This window comes from Carassius gibelio, chromosome A24 (genome assembly GCF_023724105.1).
Source record: "Carassius gibelio isolate Cgi1373 ecotype wild population from Czech Republic chromosome A24, carGib1.2-hapl.c, whole genome shotgun sequence".
Taxonomy (NCBI): domain Eukaryota; kingdom Metazoa; phylum Chordata; class Actinopteri; order Cypriniformes; family Cyprinidae; genus Carassius; species Carassius gibelio.
In genome coordinates, this window is record NC_068394.1 from 16,783,041 (window position 1) to 16,810,968 (window position 27,928).

Below are 27,928 nucleotides of genomic sequence, written 5' to 3' on the forward strand. Positions count from 1 at the left end.
GCACCTGTAGTTGTCCATGCGATGTCACGTCACATAGATGCTTTAATAATACAAATGCATATTAGTTTCATCATTGCGTGATTACATAAACTCGTGAATTGAACCAGTTCACTGTACAACCAGTCCAAAACCACCAGTTTGCTGAAAAGAATCAGATATTCCCGTTTGCCTGAGGCTCTGAGTTACAGGTAATAATAATGTTTTAAATAACGTTCTGTTTCTTGCATATACTGATTGTTTTGCTTCATAAGACCTCAATACATCGCCAGGAGCCAAAGCTGTTAATTTTGTGTAGCTTGATTTGCTTTCTGTTAATGTCAAAAGTGCTGGTAGCTGTTAACTTGCATTATATTAATCACCAAGGACCATGGTTTCAGCTAAAGTCTTAAAAAAAAATCTTGGTTGGCCTAAGAGCGAGTAAACTAACAGCACATTTTCATTTTTGGGGGAACTACCTTTGTTTAAATGTATGCACTTTGATTCACTTCATCATGTGTTAGGCTCATTAATGGTTAAGTATTTTGGAAATATGAACACTTTCAGTATTTTGATTTGGTCATGCAGATATTTCCATAGAGCGATCACGATTCCCCAGAGGCCTGAAGCCAGAAGTGGTGAAAAGCAGCATTATACGACACGTCCCGTCGTGCTGCTGATGTGGCAGATGTCGTAGTGTGGCTCTTTTCTTTGAAAGGATGAAACCACAGATGAACAAAAGACGCCTGCGGTTCTGTCACTGCTTTCTTAGGAGAAACATAAAGAGTGAGGGTCTGAAAGCATTATAAGGTCAACATATATTCCTTATGAACATTCCTTTTATGAATGTCTCATCCAAGAATCTGAATTATTATATTGAGGTAAATAACTTCAACATAAGATTTGTGCTGAAACATTCTGAATGTTGAAATTAAAAATTAATACATACGCAGCAACCCAATTTGCAAACTTCTGTGCAGTAAAATGATGTCCTTTGCTTTATTGTATGTAGTAAGTAGTAGACTGGCTGTGTTTTAAATAGCATACTAGCATACTGTTCTTACTGTTGCTGCAGTATGTTGTGTGTACTAGTGTTCAAACGTTTGGGGTTGGTATGATTTTTGATTTTTGTTTGTTTTGTTTTTGTAAGGGGTCTCTTATGCTTTCCAGGGCTGCATTTATTATCATTTTTTAAATGATTGAAAACTTATTAGAGAATTGCCACCAACCGTCCGCTACTCTTCCATAGTGTGAGGGCTAATGGGCATTATTTCCCCAAACACCTCAGAGATAGTATGACATTTGGAAACACTAGGATTTGGGATTCACTAATGATGATTTTACAAACTATACATGGGATGGATTGCATGGGAAAGGAAATGATATCAAATGTTGGCCACTGGAAGGAGCAGTTGAGCTGACATCTGTAGCCATCAAATATTGTACTGGATTATGTCTTCGCTCTCTTACACGTGATGTAATTGCCTAATAAGGACCGTGTGTTTGCATGGCTTTCCTGCTCGGTTTCCTGTCTTGCATGTGAGTTTCTGGACATCCTTCCACTACAGTTTGCCTTTTATTTAACATAGCTTAAGCTGAAATATAATAGTACAGCATTCTCATCTAATATTTTAGGGATTTTCACTGGCGTTGGTTGTGAAATCATGGGGAGTACATTTCTGTATTTACGGAACTGGGCAGACACAAGTAATTTCGTTCTTAATGGTCACGCGCTTCCCGTGCTGTTCTCAGCTAATATTTCACATTGGTTCAGTTAATTGTTTCACGCACAGCATGTGTGAAATCATTATGATTCCCAGCAGGTCTTCATTTAGTGCTAGCAAAATATAATTTCCATAACAGTGGGACACAAAATCATGCAGGGTAACTGATTCCAAATGACATTTACTAATTAAGCCTTTATATATAGTTTTAACCTCTGAAATTGTGCTGCCACATTTATGCTCTGGATGACATTAAAGAGATGTCAGCATTGATTTATGTAGTTTATTTCTTCCTTTGTACAGTCTGATAAACTCCTCTTACATACAAGGAGGAGTTTCATCTTGAGCACACAACTACATTTGATTTTCTCATCACCTCCAGGCCCATTTATAGAAACGGTTCACTTACAGTTCAGATAAAATGAGGTTACTCCGTAAAACTGGTCCATTCAGCCCACAACAGCAACTATGTTTGCTTTTCAGTAGAAGATCAAGGGGCCTGAATTAAGAATTCATTCTTTTGTAACAATTTAATGACATTTTAGCCACAACAATTACAGTGCCACATAATTCAAAGCTTGGATGGATCTAAAAGATTTTTTTCAGTATAAACAGTTCAAAATCACTGAAAACCACCATGTTCCCAAAATAATTGACAGGTAAAAAAAAAACTGCTAACTGAGTCTGCATGATTAATAAAGTACCTCTTTCAGTTTATAGCTACCTCATAAGCTGACAGGTATACTCTTTTTGCTCACTGAAGGGTGTCCAATCCCACCCTTTCAGTGGTTCCCAATCCTGGAGAACCAAAAAATTCACATTTTAGATGTCTCTCAGTTGATTCAATTCATCAGCTCATTAGTAAAGACTCCCAAGACTTCCAATATTTGTCAGATAAGAGAGAGTGTTGGGGGTTCTCCAGGACCAGGATTGGGAAACACTGTCTTAGATGGCCAACTTCTTGCAGAATTAAACACATATGTACCAGCTAATCAAGACCGTCAGGATTACTAGGAATTTCCAGCAAGTGTATTGGAGCTAAACACTGCAGAAATGAACACTCCTGGTTTAACCCCTTGAACTTGAATATGGCTTTTACCCTAAGGTCAATATCAGGGGTGCCAAAACCAGTTCTTTGAGGGCCACTGTCCTGCAAGTTTTAGTTCCAGCCTTAATAAAACTTACTTCCAGGTCTTCCAACTCGAGTGTGTTGAAGCTGGTTGGAGCTAAATTCTGTTGGACACTGGCCCCTCCAGGAGAAGGATTGGACACCCCTGGTCTATATGGTAAGGTCACTTCAGTCAGGAGACAAATCATAAGTTCCTCAACGTGGATGTTTGTATGACCAGGACATGGTCCGTGCACTCCAGTCACTTATCAGGGGTGTATTACGCACATGCAAAGCGATACTCAAATAACAATCTTATAATAGTGTAGACGGACACCAAAACTTTGGCTCCAACAACTGAGATGAAGGCACATTTTAAAGCACAAACTGTGATATGACTAAATATCTAAGAAATCCCTCATCCAAAACAAGTGAATCTCAACTGGTTGATCAAAACCTACAATTTGTTAGTAGGGTTGATCTCATAGGTTCTTGGTAGATATTTTCCAACAAGTACTTGCATGTCTCAGCGACCCCACTCCCAAAAAACAATCCTCATTCCTCAACTCTCGCCCCAGTCCAGCTCCGAACAGCTGGACAAGTAATTATAGTCATAGTGATGGTCCCCTGGAGAAGAGCCCAGATCATCACCCTACTCATAAGTCTTCAGAAAAGAAACTTCCCCATTTTTCCAACTTGAAACAGAGACATGTCCAGGGAAGTGTCTTTCCCATTGCCTGGTGCAGCAAACATACTTATCTATGAAGTTTTACATAAACCTCTGATGCTCAATGGAACGTCTCTCTCCGTTTATCATAAACTGTTGGAAAAAATAAAAGGAAGCAGCACTGTGGATCTTGATCGCCAAGCAAAGTGGATACTTCCTTGAAACCTGAGTTCACAATGCTGCCTTCATGCCGACACATTTTCATTCATCCGCTACATTACAATACATAAGCTCATTTGAGAAAGTGTGCAACCAAATGAGTGCCAAACAAAGAAAAGACAAACACCTGATGAATCTTTATACCAATCCTCCCCCACCATCAATAACAAAAACCATACCCATTACAACAATTGTAATGCGATGGCAGCCTTGTTCATGAAAGGCAGTTTTTATTAGTAAAACACTGAATCATAAAATACCTATTGTGTACACAAATGTGGTTTAATTTTCTTTAATCTTCAGTCATGGCATTGAAATTCAGGCTCCAATGAAGATCTGCAAATCTTGCACAAGCTCCCATATTCAAATAAATGTCTAGTAGAAGTCATTAATCACAGCTAAGCACTTTGAGAAAGCGGAGACGCATCATATTATAGCATGGCATGGTTTCTGACAGTTTCAAGATGTCTGAATAAATGTAGGACTCTATTGTTAAAGCTAGCTAACAAACCACAATCATAAGAACCTTGATTGTCAGGGAAGCAGAACTTAAGAAATGTTACCCCTCATAAATACAGATGTATATATCCTAAACGAGACCTCAAGCTTGATTTAATGTTGGAAACATGCAATTGGCAGACTATAGTTCAAGATTAATCCCAAAATCATTGTGCCTAATTCGGAATATTGGTTTTGGTCACTCACTTTAATTGTTGGTGCATATTGCAGAAATATTGATTCCTAATAAATATAGCAGATTACATCAATTTCAACAGTTCCGTGTGGTTCAGGCATTTGCAGGCAGTAACACCGTAGGTAAGACCTCTCAAAAATGTTGAGAAAAGTTCTCCTCAGTCAGGACTTCAATAGCAGAAACTTGAAAGGACAAGGAAGTTAAAGAATGAATGAAAAGAATATATATTAACAAAAGACGACCTAGGTTGTAATTCTAATACATGTTGACATCAAAATACACTTTATCACCTATGGTCTAAACATACTGTATTTTGATACATTGGGCGTGTCCCTCAATGAAATTCAAGCATTTTTCCGAGCAAATGAACGGGAGTCCATTGTCTGTCTCTCCCAGTACCTCCCTTTCTTGGAATGCTTGATATTCCCAGTCTGTCTGTCTGGAAGTGTAGTCATTGTTAACTTGATATTCTTTCTACTTGGATCAGGAGGCAGCCAGAGCCTTGACCAGGTAGAGTTTGTCACCCTGATCGCTGGTGAAGATGGGTGCCTTTTTGTAGTGTTCCACCAACTCCTCCATTGAGTTAAACTTGCGTTGTCCGATGCAGTACAGGTTGTCCTTCATTTGGACTTTGAAATGCTTGTTTTTGGACTGAGCTTTCAGCGATATTGAAAAGTCATTGGGCTGGAAAACAAAAAAATTGGGAGAAAGGGATAGAAATTGTCATTTCAGACCAATTATTGAAAGCAGGAATCTCAGCATAAACAGCATATTTATCAGAATATAAGAGGTAACATTTCTTTCTACTTACTGAGGACTCGCTGTCCCGGATAAGAAAGTCTCCCTCTGTGCCCCTCTGGTTGAGTGCCACCTCTGCCTGATGACGCGTCACCTTCCCATAGTACCACTGCTTGCCAGCAAAACGTCCACTGGATGAAGGCTCAATGTAGTCACAGTCAGGTGTGGGCGGCCCGACCATGCTGGCCGAGTTGTGCGACTCCTCCAGAACAGTCACGTAGTTCTTTGGAACAAGTCCCATCTGCCCATCGGCTTTGCGACACTTCCACCACTCTGGGTCGTTTTCTGGCTTCTCCACAACATCCATAACCTCCCCCTTCTCAAAGTTCAACTCTTCATCGTTGCCCGAGCTGAATGGGTAGAGAGCCTGTACTGTGTGCAGCACCCGGTTGCCGTTCACACTATGAACAACAGCAGCCGATTTCTCGGACAAGCCGGCAGAGTCGTTGCTCGCCGATCCATCTGCATCCTCTGTCACGTAGTTGGACGGGAACCATCCCGAATGGCCATTGTAGCTCCCCCTCCACCAGCCATCACTGCACTTCTCCATAACGATGACCCTTGTGCCCTTAACCAACGACAACTCATCTTCCCGCTCAGCCGTGTAGCTGAATTTGACAAGCGCAGGAAGGTTTAGGTCATACAGACGTTCACTATTGTCTGGACACAAGTCAGAGTCGGCGTTGGAGGCTGTTTCACGCATGCCTGTTTTCCGTTTCACCTTGCCGATCCCTGAAAACAGACAGAAAGACAAACCATTAATGATTTCACAAATACACAACTTCTTAGACTTGTGGCATTGCAGATCAGTCAGTGTGGATGCCCAAGAAAATTGGCAATGCAACAGAGTTGAGCAGAGTTCAACTTCATTGAAACTAATGAGTGGGACTGCAATGTTTCAAGTCCACCATAATTGTTTACTTGTTTCTGCATTGTAGGTTTGCTTTCTACACAATGAATATGTAAGATACTGCTTTAGAAGTAGACTGGCAGAAATTGTAGGTGAGGGGAAAGAATGAGCAGCGATCTCTTCCACCTTCAATAACCCTTGAGTAAGGTACCAAACCACCAATTGTTTCTGGGCACTGCAGCAAAAATAGCAACGCTCTGGGTTTTTGTTCACTACTGTGTGTGTGCAGTTGTATGGGTTAAATGTAGAGCATGAATTCAGTATGGGACACTATACTTGACCACACGTCATTTCACTCTCACTCACTCAGAAGCATACTGTACCCCTGATACCTTCAAATGCAGCTTAAGTAGGCAAACAGACAGGTTTTGTTTCAGTTCATTTTATACTGAGAAAAAGTTAATGCAATAGCTTCATGACATTCAACTTCAAAATAACATTTAATTAAAGGCATCTGTCAATGAAAAGCCTTGATCAGAAATGAAAAATGTGTTGAGACAGTCTCTTCAGGGGTTAATTGCATTAGCCCGCCCCCCTGCACTCATTCCATTCTTGTTGAAATTATCTGTGAAACCAAAGAGCATTGTATTTTGATACAGGCAGCAACAGGCAGGGCATGAGTGAAAGGAAAACTTGTCCAAACACATGTTACAGTGTAGTCAGGCTTGCGTTTTCATTCTGACGGGTGCACAGTAGCTATCAGCTCCCGCCTGCTTGAGCAGTGTGTCTTCTCTTAGTTAATACGGGCACTGGTCCAGTTTCAAAACCACCCAATTACAACCAACTGATTGTGTTCTGACCATTTTTTACCACTCATGGATAATATGACAAGCTGTGTATTTTTGCCTTCCTCCTTTATCAAAGAGATGATTCAATTATCCCCATGTGAACAAGCATAAAAAAAATACTTGCTTTATGACAATGCAAAAAATATTGCAAACATGATAGCAAGGAGGCAAGTTTATCCTAAGAAAAGTTATATCATTAGCCACCTGTCTCACACAGCTGTGTGGTCTAGTTCTGTTATTCAGAGAAAAGTACAAGTAATTGCAAAGAGACACTGGAATGATCACCACACCCTTCGTCCTCCTCCATGGGGAAGGAATGAGCGAGGGAGTGTTGGGTTAGGTTCATGGATACGGTCGAGGATTCCGGCTTGTCTGACCACATTAGGTCAAGCCAAGTGGGCCGGTCTGGAGGATTAATGGAGAATATCTGACCCCGAGGCCGTCTGACTATGTTGGCGGGATTGGCAAAGGTTTGTGAATAGTGTTACTGTGCAAAAATGTCCACTTGGCAGTGAAGTTTGCACCGGCCCAATCCAAAGGCCCAGGGACAGATAAACACGCTTTCTCTTTACATACCTTACAAAAACCTTAATCTTTATGCAGCAACAAAAGGATGGTATTAGACTGCAATACCATTGCCATTTCTATAATACAAAATGCATTGAACTACTATTTAGGGCTGTAGCTATCAAATATTTTAGTAATCGAGTATTCTACCAAAAAAATCCATCGATTAATCGAGTAATCGGATAAAATGTGTTTTTGCTTAAAGTGCAATATTAAGTATGCAAGAGAAATGTTTATTTTTTAAATGCATAGAATGCAATGCATACATCAAAAAATAAACATTTAATTATTACCCATTGTTTCTCTGTCTGTACTTGTACTGTGAACAATGACAATAAAGTTGACAGATGAATTAAGTGCATTTAAGTGCCATTCAGTTGGGGTTTTAAATAAAGCATTTTCTGAGATGCACATTAAACATTAAACACATAAAACATTAATTTAATTTATCTTTCAATTATTGAAAATTAACGTAACTTTTTGGTAAACAAAGGAGATTTACTATTAAAAATAAAACATGGAAATGTTGTGTGATTAAACCTTAAAAAAAAAAAAAAAAATTGGATTTTTTTTTTTGTAGTAGGCTATGTACATTCTGCTGAACAATAGTCTTTAACCGGACCTTTATTTTGACGGGTTGGCGTACCTTTACAGTTCTGTGCATGTGATGTGACACTAGTTTTACTCAAATAAAATTGTCAAATGCTCATGAAGTGACTGTCAGAGCAGTTCTGGAGATATTGTTCATGTGTTCACGTCCTTATTTAGTGAGACAGCAGATGCTGATATCACCGCGAGCGTCACACGCGCTTCTGTGCGTTTAATGAATGAAGACGCACTTCTGCTCCATTCATTAACACAGACATGCAGGATTCATATTTAAATATACTGTTCTGGCTTAATATTTACAGATATTAGTCCATATCGTGATTTGACGTAAGTGCAATGACCTATTTTTGATTAATTCATTCAAAATTTGGCAAATTCCGTGCCATTCCGCGTTAAACTGTAAATTCCGTTTTTATGACTGGATTCTGCGATTACATCCGCGTTTTCTGCATCGCGGAAATCATAGGGCATAGTTGTGGTATGCCAGCTCTATCTTGCAATGGACACACGCCATGACGTTCTCTTTACGTTTGCCCACACCCTCAAATCAAAACACTGCTGACTCCTTGCATTATGCGATTTCGGACGCAGCGCTTGTGTCCCCTTCCGCTTTCTGGGTGAAGTAAACGCGTTGTCACATAAAAAAAAAAAATTATTGCGAAAGAACCTGACGTGAGATTTAAAATAAATTAAAAGAGGTTTGAATTTGCCTCGATCATTTTTTGTAGTCGAGTTACTCAAGGTATCGTTTCAGCCCTACTACTATGGTATTACCATAGTATATCTGCTGAAAAACAACCTAAACTAGCCCAAGGTTGTTTGCTGGTTTAAGATGGTTTGTTCAAGGTAAGCCAACCCCATTTTAAACCATCAGAATAGACCTTTCTCACCAGGGGAAAAAGAAGTCCACCAAACCACCTTAGGCGGGTTTACCCTGTTTCTCAACATGGATCTGTCAAAACAGCTATCTGGGAAAAAGGCAAACTCAGCCTGTATATTTACATTTATTTTTAATGAATATACCTGTAGGCATTGCTCAAGAATAATACTTACCAGATGTGATTTAACAAAACTTGACAACCGAGATGCAGGTAAAACATTGGAAACTCGCTTACCTAATCTGAAAGGAAATCACCCAGTTTACTTTATGCTTACTCAAGGGTTAAAGGTTAACAGAGTGACAAAAAAGCTTTTCAAATGGCCCTTTCTGCTTTGAGAGAGATGCTTATCAAAGCTCAAGGCCAGAATAATTTACTCTGGCTTGCGGATACCTCTACTGCCTGATTTGCATGGCAAATATATGAAATCCGAAAACAAGATATATTTGTCTTTGGCCTCTAAACTATGTCAGATTAAGGGGATTGACGTTTGCAAGGTCAACGTGAGCAGGAAGTGAATGTGGAGTGTATGAACGATAATAACTGGAGCATTTAGTACTTCTGTGTTGGACATGTTGGTACATGTAACCACGGCTGTGTGAATCTTCTGACTGACAGCATGAGTTTGACTCTTCTACAAATTCAAAAGACTTTTCTTAAAGGGACAGTTCACCCAAAAATGCTACTTCTGTTAATTCAATTTATTCACCCTCATTTCATTCCTTTCCCACGAGCTGTCATGACCATATCATTAGGTCAGCGAGTTGATGAGAACCAGATCAATATGATTCATGACAGAATCATTCAAAAAGGTTGTGTTAATGGTTTGATTGATTCATTAAAAAGATCCAAAATCTTACGTATGTAACTGTAAAAGCCTCAGTGTGTAACTGTATCGGAAAAAAAAAAAGACAAAAAGAATTCTTAATTTCTCCAGAACAAAGTCATACAGGTTTGGCAAGACATAACGGTGAGTAAATGATTAAAGACAATAAATACATTTGAATGAAATAGTGGGAAATAAATGCAAATCTGGACCTAAGTGCAGGTTAAAATAAACAAGGATTATAATGGCAAATTTCAAGTTGTCACTTGTTAAAACAGGCAACTGATCTGTGAATGTTTAGACCAGTGGTGGTGGGGGTTTTTTGAGCGTGATATGACTGATGTTGTTTCACGAGCCAGGGAAGGTAATCCACCCACTCAGTCATTGGATCGGTCAGTCTACTTAGACTAGAAAGAGCCGACATGGACAGTTTAAGCAAGTTTATTTTTAATTCTCTTAACTTCAGTAACTGACCACATCAACATAAACAGACAATTTCGCAAACAGGTTGGATCACACATGACATGTGTATCCCTCTTAAGTACATGCTTTTTTTTTTGGAATTCTGCTTTTTTTAAATAGATCTATACATTTCTTGAAGAAAATCTTAATGATGCTTGTCAAAAAACTCGCCACCATAATGCTAGGTTTTGTCCCACCTCAAGTCTCTATGAGTGCATGGATTGTGCTGCTTCTAAAACAATGGTGTATTTCCTGATTACAGAATTAGGAATTTTCCTGGATTCCTACGATGGATGCTCAGGAAGGAAGCTGCACGCTTTTGCATGGCCATAACTCAATGTGCATATATCAGTGTCTGTTTTTATTACCCACTCCAATATTAGCTAACTTTCAAATCAATTTTGACCAAAAACTGTCATTTACAACTATCTGGTAGCCATTACAACGTGTAAAACCCAACAGAGTCTGATTCATCTAAAGCTTCAATTCCTCCCGCCCGACAGACTACATCCACTTCCCTTCCATTTTTAAGTCTTTCCTGTGAGTGCAACACGAGCCAACCCAGATTAGTTGTTTCCTATGGTGAGTTCATCCTATTGTTCTCCAATAAAAAGCTCTACTCCATTTAAAAGCAACATACGGCAATGAAAAATGGGATTTTATGCCATGACAAAAAAAAAAAAAGAAAAGTGTGGAAAACAAACAACCTAAGTCTTGGTAGTACCATGGAAAATGTATTATTTCTGATGGTAAATATTTACATATCATGGTACTGACTGATGACCATATTCATACACCATGGTGTTTACAAGATGCTTAATGGTACTTTGTAGAATATTTGTCATGGTATGGTACATGTACACATGACAGCTGTCACATAGTTACCTACAAATATCATACCAGCGCAAAGATGGTGTCATCTGAATTTTTGAAGATTATGCAAAATATAACTAAGTGATATATTTTATAAAATATATACTAACTTTTTTTTTTTTTTTTTATAATGACATTTTTGACACATAAAAATGCCAAAAATGTTAAAGCTACACTACGGTCTAAATAAATAATATATACAACATTAAAAACTAAAAAACAAAATTACAGTATAAACTATTTATACTTTTTTATTTTTGTATTTTTTTTTTTCTGAGGTGAAACATTTCGTGAGATTCACCCTTACGGTTTAAGCACTGATGCTGATTTCTGGTGCAGATTCTTTGACAACATGCAGGAATAAATAGCCTCACATCTGTGCTTGTTTGGCTAGCGCAGGTCTGTCGAGAGTCAAACGGGGGTCACAGCCCATCCACGTATGCAACACCATCAGCCTGTTGTGTGTTTTAATCATTAACACTCCAGAAAGCCATCAGCACTTCCTGTACTCCTCTTGTGTGAGAGGACGCTCGCATTTAAATTAAAGCTTGTGCGTTTGTCCCCTTCACAAAGCTACATTATCTCGTGGTGTTTTCCGTCAGCTTTATAAGTGGCAGAGTGGGAAGTGGAGAAAAACAGACGGATGGGCTGACGCTGCAGTGAATCATCAATCTGGTTTGCTCACTTCCTCCCTCACAGGCTCCAAAGATCCAAGGAGAAATCTGTCTCAGATTAGAGCACTTCCGCTAGCAGCCGAGGCCGAGCGACAAGAAAAGAGAAAGGATGAGATGGAGTGGATAAACTGGGAGAAAGATGGACGTGTTTCAATGATGAGTTTAACGTAATGGAATCAAGGGACAGTTTAGGCATTCAAACTCCTGTCACTTTCTTCTGTCGAACACAAAAGAGGTATTCCTTTAAAGAAAGAACATTTTTTAAATATGGCGTATTTAGGTTTATGTCAGGTTTAAATGTCATCATTGTCAAACATAGCTGATGGTCACATGTCATGTGAAGAATGAGAATGAAGATCCACAACAGTGGAGGAGACTATTAGTGTTTAATAGGAGTGTGAACTAGGCACCAATGTTAATAATCTGACTGAAACTGCTAAAACAATACCGTATTTTTCAGACTGTATGTCGCACCTGAGTGTAAGTCGCATCAGTCCAAAAATATGTCATGATGAGGAAAAAAACATATGTCGCATTTATTTAGACCCAAGAACCAAGAGAAAACATTACCGTCTACAGCCGCCAGAGGGCGCTCTGTTTTCAGTGGTAGACTACAGGCCCTCTCGCAGCTGTAGACGGTAATGTTTTCTCTTGGTTCATTTCTCTCGGTTCATGTCAAATTAATTTTGATAAATAAGTCGCACCGGACTATAAATCGCAGGACCAGCCAAACTATGAAAAAAAGTGCGACTTATAATCCGGAAAATACGGTAATTACTTTAATGTAATGGCTGGTTTGAGATAAATGCTTCAATAAAGTTCAATATTATTTAGTCAATGAATTGGAAATGAAATACTAAATTGAAATCAATCTAATGATAGATTAAAATGCTATAAATTATTGTATCACGATTTACAGTACGATAGATATTTTTTTTTAATTGGTCAAAATTGACAGTAAAAGACATTTATAATGTAAATTCTAATTTAAAGAATCCTGTAAAATTTTTTACAAAGTTCCCAAAATTTTTAAACAGCACAACTGTTTACAACGCTGATAATGTTTCTTACTATATTAACATATTAGAATGACTTCAGAAAGATCTCGTGACAATGAAGACTATATTGAGCTATATATTTGGCATAAATAAATCAAAATAAATTGTAAAAGAGATTTCACAATATTGCTGTATTTATCCAATAAATGCAACCTTGGTTAACATAATTATTTCAAAAACAAACTTTTTAGCGATATACATTTAAAAAATATTTGTTTGGGATAACAGTGATATGGGTTTTGAAAAACAGATACATTTTTGATGCACAGTCCCTTTAAGATCCTTATTTCTTGATCAGAGTTACATACCCACACACTTCAGACACGGCCACATCACGTCCAACGGTCCTTCAGCACCTTGTAAGACACTAAACTGTCCTTTACTGCACAGCTACAGAAGAAGACACATCAGTCCCGTCAGTGAAGGGTCCAGTGTCTCCAGAAAGCGGTCATATATTCCACCAGCGGCTCTCCCAGAAGAGATACGGGCTTCATCAATCAGCTTGAGCGGTACGGATGACACAATGCTTCCAGTGTTTCACCAAGAGCTGACATGAGGAAACCCCAAACAGCAGACCCTCAACACCCAAACTACAGAAAAAACCTCACGCGTCGGATCGAGAAGGACTGGAAGGCTTCAAAACCAAACTTGATTAAAGGAGACTTGAGCTGGGAAAGAATTCCGGTTGAGTGTAACAGGAGAGTTTAAGTGCACAAAGAAGAAGGGAAGTTCTTTACACTGTGCTGATTGCAGTGTGTGTGTGTGTGTGTGCGTGTGTGTGTGCGTGTGAAGTGCAATTACAGGCTTTTCAGAGCACTGCCCGCCCAGCTGCTCGACAAACACAGAGAACGAGAGAGAGAGAGAGGGAGAGAGAGAGAGGGAGAGGGAGAGAGAGAGAGAGAGAGAGAGACTTCCCAAGCCAACTTCTCTGTTCTCTCATATTTGGTTTCCAAACAAATTAAGGAAAAGTAAAGTGTGTCCAAATGACAAATTAATAGTAAAAAGGAGTAAAAACTGTGCGTGTGTGTATGTGTGTGTGTTTGGTGGTGGGTTAGTGACAAATTCCCACTCAGCTCAGAAAGGAAAATCCTTTCAAACTTCCCTAATCCTATAACCAAGAATGTGTCAAAACTCAATCCAAGCTAAAACTTTCAGCACTGTCAGCTTTCTAGACTGGCGGTATAATGAGGAGGAGAGAAAAGTTGCAAAACTTACGGAAGAAGTGTTTGAAGAGGTTAGCCATATCCATTTTGGGCTATCCCAGCACTTCCCTCGGCAGCTGTGCAACTATTCCATGTGAAACACCCTCCCACGAGTCAACCGCTCTCCGCCTGGACAACAATCGGCTGCCTGACCATGTGACCAGAGTGAACCAATCGCAATCACTCCCTCCTCCAGCATTACTAGTCTTCCCCCCATACATACATAGTGAACTCATGGTGACTAGCAGGCAACGCTGACTGCCTATAATGACTGATCTTCATCGACAGCAGCAAGTTAACCCAGTTTGTTCATACTAAAACAAGAACATGTCACTTGTTCGGACATGTTATCAATGGGTTATTGTTTTTTTATGTACCATGAAAATACTATGATGTTATAGCATAGTATTTTATAGCATCTGATACAAACTTTTAATATAAAAAATAAAGTTAAATTGTGTTGCAATGTTACATTAAATGGATGCATTTTAATATATATAAAAAAAAAAAACTAAACTAAAAAGGACACCCTAGGTGTGTAAAATGTAACGGTAAATTCTAAACTTATTTTGTTGGATATTTTCTTCTTCAAAAAAAAAAAAAAAAAAACCCTCTGAAGGTTCAGAGTGAGGAATGACCCTTATGATTAACACCACCATGATAAAGATTATTTGTTATTTCACTTATTTCACTTAATTTCTCCTAGACCTTGGATGTGTGTTTGTCTGAACATGGGAAAAACTGGTTCAAAAAGTCCTTAATTTTGCAATTTCATTTGGAGGCGCTCGTAGCTCAGAAACTCAAACAACATATTTTAGGATTTCTGAAGTAATTTGGCACTGAACGGATCACTCAAAACAAGCTATTCCAGGAGTATATTACAGAAGTGTACTGCACTCAGCAGGGCAAAAAAGTACCTAAAGGTGATGACACATGCAAAGACATGCACACAAACAAAACACAACAACATCCAAGAGAAACGCTCAAGAACAGAGGCTGTGTGAACAAGCCATTTTCAAAACAGCCGCAAAGACAGCGATAGAGAGATAGCCATCAGCGTACAAACACACAACTCTCACTGTACAGCTCCAGGCTAAACACAAGCACCCATTCCTGTTCCTGTGTACCAACAACAGAGACCCCACCTCCAGCTAACCACCACAGAGTGCACCGATGTGAAGATTAGATTAAAAAGCAAACATGCATCTCAGAGACTTGTGCCTGCAGTTCCAGGGAAATATCACTTCAAATATTTACTAGCAGAAACTGTCGCTTTAAAGGATGCTTACAGAAAAAGTTACAAACACAGACATACATACATGCATGTATTTAATCAACTATATGGCACAAATTAATTTACCATATGCATTAGCTAAATTAGGAGGCATTTACACAATAGTTTTCAGTTACGTGTTCAGTCTATAGGAATCTGTATGGTTTCTTTACAAAGTGACATCACCCACTGCTGGCCTGGCATGAAATAATACAGCATTTTAAGTCGTTTTTGTGTATATATATATATATATATATATATATATATATATATATATATATATATATATATATATATATATTTCATTTTGACAATGTTGTCAACTGTACTAGAGCTGTGGATTTAATTAAAGTTCATTTTCGATTTCGGCCTCAAACTATTGCTCCGATCACGATCGGTTGAACATTAATGCGCATCTCGTCAGTAAAGCCGGTTCTCTAATCAGCGGTAAATTCCATCAAGTGCATGATTTCACATAGAGCACCTTTTACTATGCAGAGCTGTTGTTAACTGAGAAAATGCGCAAATCCACGTTCATTTTCAGCATTTATTTGTGCATCTTCTCAGTTAACAATGGCTCTGTGTAGTAACAGCTGCTCTATGTGAAACCACACACCTGATGGAATTTACCACTGATTAGAGAACCGGCTTTACTGACGATTGTGATCAGAGCACCCCTATAAAATAACCAAGAAAAATTATTATTGTGCCCTATTCCAGCCCCTTTCCAGTGGTGTGCTTTTGCTCCTCCATAAAAACCCAAACTTCACGTGCAAATCAGTAAAATCATGTAACCTGATTTTCTCAAAATGGGACGTGCTTGATTTATTAAAGGATTAGATTTATTCATGTCTTTAAAAGTAATTTTTTGTCAAATCATTGTTCTGTAAACGTATCTCCAGATTAGGGATGGCTGACATACCAATAGACACGATTAAACGGTAGAAATTTGTCATCCGGTAAAGATTTTAGACTATCGTCTCTATCGCAGTTACACACTGACGTGTCGTTGCTGTACTACATGGTCACAAAAACATATCGTCTGCATGCGTTTTGAAGCATTGAAAATTTACTCCTGAAGGAGTTATTATTGCTGCCTTTTAGGCTTAGAATGGTTAAATACGAACACTTTCATCTTTTGAAGTATTCTCATAAACACAGAAATGTAGCTCTTAAGTGAAAGCATTGTAACATACTGGATCCGGGCAGCTCTTAAAGTGACAGCAGTCCAATATTCCCACTGTCTGTCATTCATGTTAATCAAACAACAAAAGAAAAAAAATATTTCACTGCCCTTCACTAAATTACTTCAGTAACTTTAATTAGAAGAAATATATATTCAATTTATACAGTGAAAATATGATTTTTTTTTTTTTTTATTTGGTTACATTATACAATGTTGCATTTCTTATGTATTTGTTCTACTGTAGTTTTTTGTTCTATTGCTTGTCATTTCTTTTTCTTATTTAATCACTAACAGTTTACTTGATTTCAGTACGCGTGTTTTTTTTAGGCTAGTACTCTTTTTTTTGTGATACTGACCCTGGTGACAAGAATTATGATATTTCTATGGTATCAAAAATTTAAAGCAAAAATAACCATATTGTGATATTAGATTTTGTTCATATCGCCCACCCCTCAGATATAGTGAAGAAAAGGGTTGGTTGACACATGGGCTGTTTCTCCATAACTAAGCTTTTGCATCGAATAGAGGTTTGAAAACTATGATGTTCTGTTAAAAAAATAAACAATATATATAACTTAAAGGCCAAAGAGCCTTGGGACAACATTACACTAGGACACACTGATTTCCTATTGAGAGTTTTGACTTCACTCAAGCCAGAGGCTCGGAAGAGCATTTCCACTCTGGTGATCGGACTGAAGCCGCCAGCTGAGGGGTCCAGGAGGTCTTCAAGTGTGGTAAACATGTGGTCTAGTCTGGACAGGAACATGATGAGCTAATCTTTCAATCTCCTCCATTTCTCTTTGTCGTGCTTATCTCCTGACACTATGCCTCACATTCCAGAGTCACAAACACTTCCCTCGTCAACATCTCAAATCCTTTAAATGCACAAGAATTTTGCATGCAATTAAAATTTAAGCAAGTTATTGATCTTATTATGAAAGATCGTATCATCAACGCATACATTCCATTTTTTTTTTTACCTCATTTTTTTATTAAAATATCATAACTTAATCTTTGAGTGTACGAGTAGAGATCTCTCTCTGGCGACATGCTGGTCTTCTCCAATCATTTAGTCTGGTTAAACCTGACATTCATTTCCAGTCAACAACTGATAGATAGCATAGAACCATGTCGCCACCCTACTGTGTTTTCTTTCTGTTTAAATCTGATGAACGCCACAACACAAGAAAAGATCTGTTGCTACTTCCGTTACAAAACTTTAAGTACAAACACTAAAAGCATTACACTTTATATCACTGTACATATTTAATGCTTTTATTAGATTCATGAGATTTAGAGACCCCAATATTTTGCACCAATATCAAAAAGAGAACACCGCATACTAAAAGTAAAGCCAATTGCAAAAGTATTACATGTATTATTATTAGTATTTTCATGATAAGCAAACATTTCTTTTGCATAAAAACCCATATTTTGTTATACAAAAAAACTAAAAAATTTTGCAGAGTTGTTTTGTGACTGGCATTAATTTTGCAAAAAAAACAAAAAAAAAACATACATACGTATATACATACACACACACACACACACACACACACATATATAAATTCTAAGAACCAGGTCAATTGCCATTGCAAAATATAATTTTTGATTGCTTTCTTTTGACTGAAGTCAAAAAATATAACTATGTCAAGTTTCATGAGATTCATCCAACAAATAAGCCTCATTTTTATGCTAAACCTAATAAATCTGACAATACAGCTAGCACGGAGCATGCACTGCAAACGCAGTGTTGTCAAACTAAATCTTTAAATTCTAAACAAACCAGTATATTCAAGAGAAACTTCTCTTCAATGATAGTCGATGCATACACAATACAGTGTCTCAGTTTTAAGCTACTATTTTGCAGCAAAACGTTTACTGTACCTGAAAAGTAACTCACTGAAGGTGTGTGATTTTAGGAGCTAGCAAGCAGTTGAACAGAAGCAGTCTCTCAAATTAAAGCTTCTAACTGTTCAGTACTGTATCTTCCGGTGTATCTAAGCACCAAGTATTGTGGTCAAAAACAATGACTCCCCAGGAAATGACAAGAAGATATGCCCTACATACTAAACCGCACATTACCCAATTAGAAACAAATATATCGGGACCTCTTTAAAGCAGAAGTAGATTCAAATAATTGTTGCCCACACAGCAGTGAAAATGATCGTTGTCATCACTGATGCGTTATTTCAACCCGTCCTTCTATATGCAACCAAAGCTATTAAATGCCATTGCATTGCAATGTATAATAACTTAAATGTGTTTTTCACACACAACTATCACAGGGGTTCAGAAGTCCCATAGACTACATTTAGGGTGATTTTTTTAAATAATTTCTGGAGTTGGAAACATTCTTTTTCACTTTTGCTGAATGAAAAAGAGTAGCCTGGACATTCTGCTAAATAACTTCTGGTGAATTCTAGACATTCTGCTGCTAGATGTTACATAGGGTTGAAGCAACGTGAGATTCTAATTTTAATCTCGAGATCTAATCAAACAGCAACTGGGAGGATGTTCTTGAGTAAAGCAGAAGTTGCGGCCTTACCTAAAGTGTCTTTGAGGTTCTTGACGATTGAGGCTTTCCTTGCGCTGTTCTTTCGTTCGACGTAGTTAGATGGCACGAAACCGGTCTTGTTGGTAGCATTTCGTACATGCCACCAGGACTTGGAGTCATCCAGGAGCCAGAGACGCTCGTTCTTCTTAATGTCCAGCTCCTGGTCCTGCTGGGCCATGTAATCAAACTTGGCGATGACAATCACCTCTTCCGTCATCTTGGATTTATTTCAACACTGAGGAAGATAATAATTGAACTGAGGTTACATAATGGAACTAGACTTACTTTAACAAATCGAAAACAATGATTAAAAAGCTCTGGCATTTAAGAAAAGAGAAAAACTGTTCCAATGTCCAACATCAAGGTCAAATTGCTTTTTGGAAAACCAACAGAAATCTTCAAATTAACTCCATCTTAACAAATACTGACATTTGCTGGGAACAGTCTGGAGTTAAAATGGAAGTTGCAGAGATCCTGATGTTCATTTAGATGACTAAGCCTGACTTGATGGATCTAAAATGACAATGTTGTATTACAACAACAACAACAGCAGTGAACTTGAGAACCGATAAGACACTGGAGACCTTTGAGTCTAAAGGACATGACCAGGTAACATTCTCAAGAACAGACCGATGCTGATTGGCCATCAGGGCTCAGGACGGCAAACCTGGCTGTCAGAATGGATTTACATCTTTGTTCACCTTCTCATGAAAATCTCAAGGCCTAGGTAGGTGACCTACTTTCTAAAGGTCTTTGGACTCTTGCTTTCATTAGTTACATCAAACAAATTCAATCCAGTCACAAAAAACGTTGAAATGTTGCCCTCAACTAAGAAACGAGGACTCAAAAGAATATAAAGTAATAGGTACATTAAATATGCAAAAAAGTATTTGTCTGATATGCAGATCTGAGAAGCTTGGAAACAAAATGAACACATAATTTGACTGGTTACATGCCGTGAAAGTATGAAAATAGATGTGCAAAGGTGCAGTCACAAAATGTTGGTGCAATTTCAAAGGTAAAAAAAAAATAAAAATAACATTGTCTATTGTTGATAGTGTAGAGATGTATGAAGCACACAAACCACTTTCAAACTACGCAAAACGCGCCAAAATATTTGCACTCACACTAAATTCCCAACTATATGGATTCCTACTGAATTGACTGGATTTCTTCAACAATACTTTTAATAATGAAACAAAACTTCGGCAACTATGCATTTATGTTTTTATTATTTCTGGTAATCCAAAATAGAGGTCTGCGTAAGACAATTTTTTTTGTCCCGCAAGGTTATATTGCGCACCCACTTGCTCCCGCTATATATTCACTTTTTGTTCACCCGCTGTCTGCTAATAACAATTTTCTTCCCGACCGTTCCCTCCAAATTTAGATATAATTTCCAAAATCTCACATTTAAATTTCTGCTACTGAAAGAGAGATAGGCTAACAAATAAAAGTGTAGTATGTATTTTCTTCATCTTGTCAGGAGTCTTGAATTTATATGAATTATCTTAAGACACAAAATTTGTTTAAAATTTTATGCAACAGTAGGGGGAAAAAAAGTGTCAGAAAATATATATTTTTATTTCTTATTTTATTCATCTTGTCAGGATACAATTCATTTAACATTTACAACACAACAGAAAAAAAGTGTTGCATTTATGTTGAAAATATTATCACAATATGTTTTCCCATATCATTTGATATCAATATTTGACAAAATACTGATTAATTAATGGGGAAGAAAATGCTTTCCACACAGACCTTGAGAATGAATGAGATCAAAATTGTTTTCCATTTTATTTTTCTGGATTCTGTGTTTTATGATTTAAAACAAATGTATCATCAATGGTTTCTAATGAATGAGTAAATAAAAGTTTAATCATTCTTTTAAAATGGAATCAAATGAAAATCTAACAATTCATTTACAACAAAACATTGCATTTCTGTTTTGTCAAATAAGATGCTGCACAACAGAACTGTGTGAATTAAAACATGGATGAAAAAATATCTTGGTTGTATGATACTTCTTAAAAATATGAATTTTATTATCATTACTTTATTACATTTCAGTTTCTGTCACAATTTCTTCAAGTTAAACCAAACTTTTATTTTGATGGCTTTCATCAAAGTATCTTTAAGTTTCAATTGTGAAGTGTTTCGTTGTGTATTTGAAACTTAAATGAAACTGTAAAGTCCTGGTGAAGTGACTACCAGAGCAGCTCTGGAGATGAAGTTTAAGTGTTCATTTCCTCATATATTAAGATGCAGATGGTGAAAGCACCACGAGCACTCCACATTTGGGTTTGTGTAGACAAAACTGTGCCATTCATTCACAGAGAAACAGGCCAAACATGCTTGCCACATATACTGACTAGCTGCTGTCGTGTTTATTTCTGTATATTGCTTTATGATCGGCTGTTAGATTAATCAACACCAAGTAAAAATGTCCAGAGCTTATCATCGTTATCAACATACATTTTTTCAATACATCTTTATCCCCCAGCCCTACCTAGCATCCACCGAGAAAACATTAACAAACACCTAGCAATGCTCAGACAACCACTCAGAATATGTAACGCCAGTGTAAATGCTTACCTGTGCTGCATCAAAGCTGTGGATATCTTCGTAGAGATGCTCTATGGCAGACCTAGAAAAGAATAAACACCAAAGTTCAACACCATGTGCATTATGTTCTCAAAGACAAACACAAGAAAGGAAAACAACTAATGGAAACAGACTCCAACCGATGCAACACACATCTCCCGTCCAAAGTGTTTGCCATGTACGCTGCCTAGGGCGCTGTTGGACACTCCCTCTGTAGGGTACGCAGGGAATGATCCACTGTTTATTCACCAAAGACAAGAATCTGCCTAGAGACTGTGTGCAATTTGGCTAAATAAATAGCTGAGAAAGATGACAATTGTTTTAAGACATCAACGCAACGACTGCCAGAAGAGAGTATATAGTCAAATTATGTCTGTGCATTCAAAGCGAGAGATCACTTCCTCTAGAATGATGGGCAGCGATTGTTTATCGTCCAAACATGAATCAGGAAGATGAGAAAAGGCAGATCCAAAAGTAGGACGCAAACAGCAGTTTCATTTTAAATGCAGAATTTTTTTTTTTTTTACGAGCCAAAGTGGCTTCCCATCTATGATCCTGACATCATACCGGACAAACTGAAATCAGATGTCAGTAAAAGAATCGGAAATGCACCAAAAAAGGAGTACAATACCTTAGGCTGTGATTTATGTTGCCAATCCGTTAATTTCCCTCAACATATTATTTTAACATCTTAATATTTTCTATTGTATAGCAGAATGTGCTACAATAGTTATGATCATGCATTTAACTATTATACAGAAGAACGTACAAAGTAATACTTATTCTTGCATGTTTTAATAGTAGATAATAGTAATAATGTTGTGCAGCACTCTGTTTAGCAAAAATAATATTTAATTTCGATATGACAGCATTTTAAAATTATGAATTGTTTTAAAAGATGAACTGCGTTTATGCCTTAAGTGCATACGTATTGTTGAAAAAAGATGATCAATTAATAAGTTATAATTTCAAAATTATATAAAAATATTTTGATTGTTATAATTAAAATGGAATCCAGAAAATATTTGTATTTATGAAAACTCAATTTGAGAAAAAATGTATAAATAAAATTTACTCCTAAGGTGCCTAGAAATTAATTTTTTGGTAAACTTTTAAAATATTTAGTTAAATTGTATGCTAGGGGCTGCATGATTAATCAAATGCAATTGTCATGCACATTTTGATAGTTAAGCTGGTTCTGTAATCAGCAGTAAATCATCATCGTGCTTTCAGGTGGAGCAGCATTTACGACAGAGCCCTAGTTCACTGACAAATTACGCAAAAAAAATTAAATACATTTTATTGCGTGATTATGAAATTGCAGAAATCATTTGCGATAATGACAGCTGTTTGCGAATCTTCTCCGTGAACTACGGCTCTGCGTAATAAATGCTGCCCCATCTAAAAGCATGTGAAAATACCACATTTAATAACATATTTTTACTCCAAGCTCGCTTCATAGCGTCAGTCGAGTGTTTGAAATAAATAGTTCTGCGAGAAGCTTCTTACACAGAATAAGGCGCACAACATATTTCACAGTATTTTAAGCAGTGATAAAGACATTGCATTATAAATATACTTTAATCTCATGAAAATGATAAAAAATAACATTCTGAACACCCCAAACAAGATTGACCAGAGGTATTTTCTCAGACAGTGGTTACTGCGGCGAATGATATAACACGATAGCTTATTTTTTTTTCATTTAAGTTCTCACACATTTCTAAACGTGCACATCTCCATTAATAAACTCGCCTGCAAGGTAAACCAGATCTATTTTATGAGGTCTATTACCAGAACTTTCAAACCTCTTGTAGTTTCACTAATTAGATTAATGAACGCTGGGAGGCAAAGTTAACAACAGAGTGCAGAGACACTGAGAGTCACTCCCTAACTCTGGCAGACGAAGCCTACAGCCCACTGACTCCCAACGCATAGCTGAGTTCACAGCCAGAGATCACAAACCGAAGGCCAATCATACGCCCCACGCTCATCTGACCGTCACATTCTCTGTCCTAAACCAGCTTTTTCTCCATCGCTACTTTCCCTCTTAAAATGACCTGTCATCTGTCTGTTCATGACCTTTGGTAGTCTTCTTATTCTGCTTTTTAAGGTGTTCCTGCTCAAATCTCACCAACTAAACACTGGTTAGACACATGAATGTGTCAAGATTTACACTACTGAGTATTATAATTTTTGTTATTTTTTTACTTTTTAAAAAAATGACCATTTTTATTCATCAAGGGCTCATGAAATTGATCAAAGGTGGAAGTACAGACATTTATAATGTTACCAAAGATTTCGATTTCAAATAAATGTGCTTTTGAACATTCATCGTAACGTATCGGTTTCCACAACAATACAAACATACACAACCGTTTTTAACACTGATAATCACAAATGTATCTTGAGCAGCAAATAAGAATGATTTCTGAAGATCATGTGACACTGAAGACTGGAGGAACGATGCTGAAAATACAACCAAATGGAAAATGGTTATTTTTAACTGTAATAATATCTCACAATATTAAAGATTCAGTCTTGGCGAACTGACCCATAAAAAAACTAATCTTAGCAATTACACACATAATACTAATTAGAATAGAATAACTAACTGTAGAAATACTGACGATAATGTGAAATGCTTTAACCGATTAAAAAATAAGCTATCAGACCCATTTAGAAACCTGCCCACGCTAAAGGATCTAAATAGGAGTTTGAAGTGAAGATAAAGGAAGGAAATGATGCATGTCATAGAAAGAGACTTTATAGAATTTAGACTCTGAACTCTACACTCCAGATCCGTTGACCCATTGAAGACACAGCAAACGTGTGGACTGAATCTCAAAGCTACAGAACAGAAGCTCTCTGCAGCTCTTTGCTCACTAAAAAAGAAACGCTGTCGGAGTTCATCATCACAAAAGAATCGCGCTCAACTCTGCACCTTTCATGTGCTGCTGTCTGATAAACATGTGAGCTTCGCCAAACCTCTTGCCATGTGCATCGGTGCTCTTCAAGCTTTAGGACTTGAGCAGGTTAAAGAGAGATGCACTTCACAGAAGAGAGCTCAAAACATCTGCACACCAGTCACACTATTGAGAGCACGAGAGCTGAAGTGAGCCGCTCTCCTCGCTCTCCATCTGTCTCTCAGCCCTAGATTCTGCTGTCCCAGAAACCTTTGTGCTCATCTGAGGGTTGGTTTGTCCCACAAGTCCCTCATCTTCTGTCTGATTACATCATTAACTGAATTTTACCGTACATTCCTGCCATATGTACATCAATGTGACATTCACCACTGACAAGATATTACTAAATATAATGTAGAAACATAATTTCTGTAAAGATGCTTTGCAACGATTTGTATCATGAAAAGCACTATGCAACTAAACTTGAACTGAACGTGTGCAAATTATTTTACAAATGATTAGCCAACTTGTCATGAGATAAAGTATGAAACAAAACAAATATATATATATATATATATATATATATATATATATATATATATATATATATATATATATATATATATATATATATATATATAATGACAATATAATCAATAAGAAGCACTGAAGTACAGTAGTTATATTGTTCATCGGGACCATTAATAAAAAGTTTTTTTTATTTTTTTATATAAATTATCATACACACACATATATTAATTTACGGTGTAAGCAGCCGACCCAGAATGCATCATTAAACTATAGCAAATTATTTGTAGAATCTGGTGAGAATGCAATGATGAAATTATTTTTATGTTATGGTTTCATAAGCAGTTAGTACTACTGTATTGATACGATCTAATGAATAAAACTGACAAGAGACAACAATTCTATAAAAGCTAGAAGTAAATTTATGCTACATAACTTTATACAGTAAGAAAAATCATTTGGACATTTACTTAAGATTACTTTTTGTCAGGAGAGTTTTAATAACATTATTAGTGTTTATAAATATTAACATTAAGTGAAAGTTACTGGCCAATAACCAGTATGATATATATGATATATATGCAAATATATATAAAAAAAATTAGTTAGATTGAAACAAAATTACATTCATACGCTCACAAAAATGAAGTGAAATAGATATATTTTAAATGTACAGTACAAACGATTGATAACTCTGTTTTCTATGTTTGTAACCGGAGATAAAAAGATGCTGCTGTTGTAACCGTGTCCAAATCTGTGTTATGTTTTTTTAACCTTATGTTTGTGAATCTATATCTAACTGTGCGTTACATAAAAAACTAAAGCTAAAGTAATGAACTGAACCAACCTGACGAAGTGTTTTCTCCATTAAATCCTGTTTAGAGCCAATCTGAGGTCATCTTCTCAACATCCATCCACACATTCAATGACCCTGATAAGATCAAGAGGAACTGCAGAGGCGGTCTGGATCACCTCACTCTCTTCACGACATGCGTCAATTGAAAGCCAATTACAACTGAGACCAGTGAAAGGAGAAATTCACATGCGAATGCTAGAACAGGCCAAAAAGCACAAAATAGCTCTGCATTATAACTACTCCATACAGAAGTTGAATGAATGTTCAATATATGAAATTTAAGAAAAGTCCTAGTTTGGTCAAGTTCTAAGGCAGGATCACATATATCACAGAGAAGACTCACAACGTACTGCACCGAGACCACTGATCAAATTAATTATTGCAACTTCTTGCGTATTTATATGTTAACTAGGATACTAAAATGCTGACTTAGCAAAATGCTAACACATCAAACGCTGCTGCATTCGAAAGAGAGTTACAAACCTTACTACATTTCCTGAAAACATTAGGGCTGCGATGATATATTGATGCAGAATCGATTCGTGGATGTATTCACAGTTCTTTCGAATACATTGCGACTCTGTCTTCTGAGCTTCGATTTTAACAGCAGATGGCGCTCTACTCTATTTTTTTTTTTTTATCTGCACACTCAAACGCTCATGAAGAAGTGAGCTCGTCTGTTTGGCTGAGTCTAGGCTCAGAATGCTTTTAAGATGCCAGATTCATGTAAACACCGCCCACTGTGAACACCTTTTGTAATTCGCTTCAACCTTTTCAAATTTAATGAATGACTATTTGAGGTTCAAGTGTGTGTAAGGATTTGGAAACAAGCAGAGTACGGCGGTTTCTAAAGCATGCAGCGCCATCTGCTGTTCAAAACTAAGCAAAGAATCGACTCAAGAAAGAATCGTGATGCATTCGAAAAATCTCAAAATCGATGCGTAATCATTTCTCGTTTCGCGACGATTTATTTTCCCAGCCCTAGAAAACATCCTGTTGCTTTTTATATCAAACTGAAAGAAACCAAGAGCAGCTCCGAAAAGTAAAAGGAAATATCCAAATTGTTAAAAAATCATTCTTGTGAACCAATTCTTTTCAATGAACCCATTGAATCAGTTCATGACTGCACTGAATAACTCATTCACAAACTGGGCTGTTCCCAGATAGCAAGCACACGTCTGCAAGATGTCTGTTAAAGATCACTTCATCTGCTGTGTACAAACCTCTGACAATCTTTCAGATGTCACTTTTACATAAATTCTAAATCAGAAACATCTTAAAGACATCTTCTATGCATCTATTTGACATCTGATAGGAAATCTGTAACCATGTTTTTTGGCGTAGATTTCCATTTTTATAACCATAGCTTTACTACAAAGTCCATGGGTAAACTATGGTTAGTGTAGTAATCAATAGTTACCAAGAGTTTTTTTTTTTTTTTTTTTTTTTTTTGTAGTAAAACCTTGGTTAAGTTTCATAGTTGAGTGTGAATACTGCGCAGTTAGCTTAGCAACAGGCTAACATCAAATGCTACTGGAACCAAAAGCAAGTTGAGTTTTACTTCTCTACATGCTAACATAACACGCTCAAACATCAAAAATCAAAGGTGAGTGAATCTTACTTTACTACATTTCATAAAAACATACTGTTCTAACTAAAAGAAACTGGATCGGCTCCGTAATGTGAGAGCAATGTTTATTCATTATCAATCAGAGCCAATTCTTTTGAGCCAGGTCTTTTTCAATCAACCTGCTGAATCAGTACATAAACTGCACTGTGTGACTCATTTGAGAATTTGAAAGCACGGCTTGCAGCTAATTGTAATATATATAGATTTTTATTTTCATTAGAGTACTGAGCTGTTAGCGTAACGACATGCGAATCAAATGCTACTGGAGTCAAAAGCGAGTCAAGTCTCCGGTGCAGTGCTTTATTTGTGTGGTTCGAAGAGATGCTGTCTACATAAAAAGTTTTAAATCAGT

The 27,928-nt window shown here is 37.1% G+C and overlaps 1 protein-coding gene and 1 long non-coding RNA gene across 6 annotated transcripts in view; one reads left to right on the top strand and one right to left on the bottom strand.

The window, feature by feature from the left end:
- Positions 1 to 1,969: 1,969 nt before the first annotated feature.
- Positions 1,970 to 27,928, bottom strand: part of LOC127946188 (cytoplasmic protein NCK1) — a 50,153-nt gene continuing 24,194 nt past the window's right edge. For 2 of the 5 annotated variants that reach the window (XM_052542555.1, XM_052542556.1), the window contains exons 2-5: positions 21,648 to 21,699; positions 19,041 to 19,284; positions 5,200 to 5,918; positions 1,970 to 5,072 (exon numbers count right to left, since the gene is read on the bottom strand). In XM_052542555.1, coding sequence (XP_052398515.1) covers positions 4,872 to 5,072; positions 5,200 to 5,918; positions 19,041 to 19,266 — 1,146 coding nt within the window. In that variant the 5' untranslated portion in view covers positions 19,267 to 19,284; positions 21,648 to 21,699 and the 3' untranslated portion in view covers positions 1,970 to 4,871. Of the gene's footprint in view, positions 5,073 to 5,199; positions 5,919 to 13,139; positions 13,289 to 14,046; positions 14,266 to 19,040; positions 19,285 to 21,647; positions 21,700 to 25,937; positions 26,106 to 27,928 lie in introns of those variants that run through there. The other 3 variants (XM_052542557.1, XM_052542558.1, XM_052542559.1) reach the window with 3 other exon arrangements.
- LOC127946190 (uncharacterized) lies at positions 11,714 to 14,462 on the top strand. Its single transcript, XR_008151023.1, has 2 exons — positions 11,714 to 12,008; positions 13,222 to 14,462. It is a non-coding gene; the product is annotated as an uncharacterized LOC127946190 (long non-coding RNA).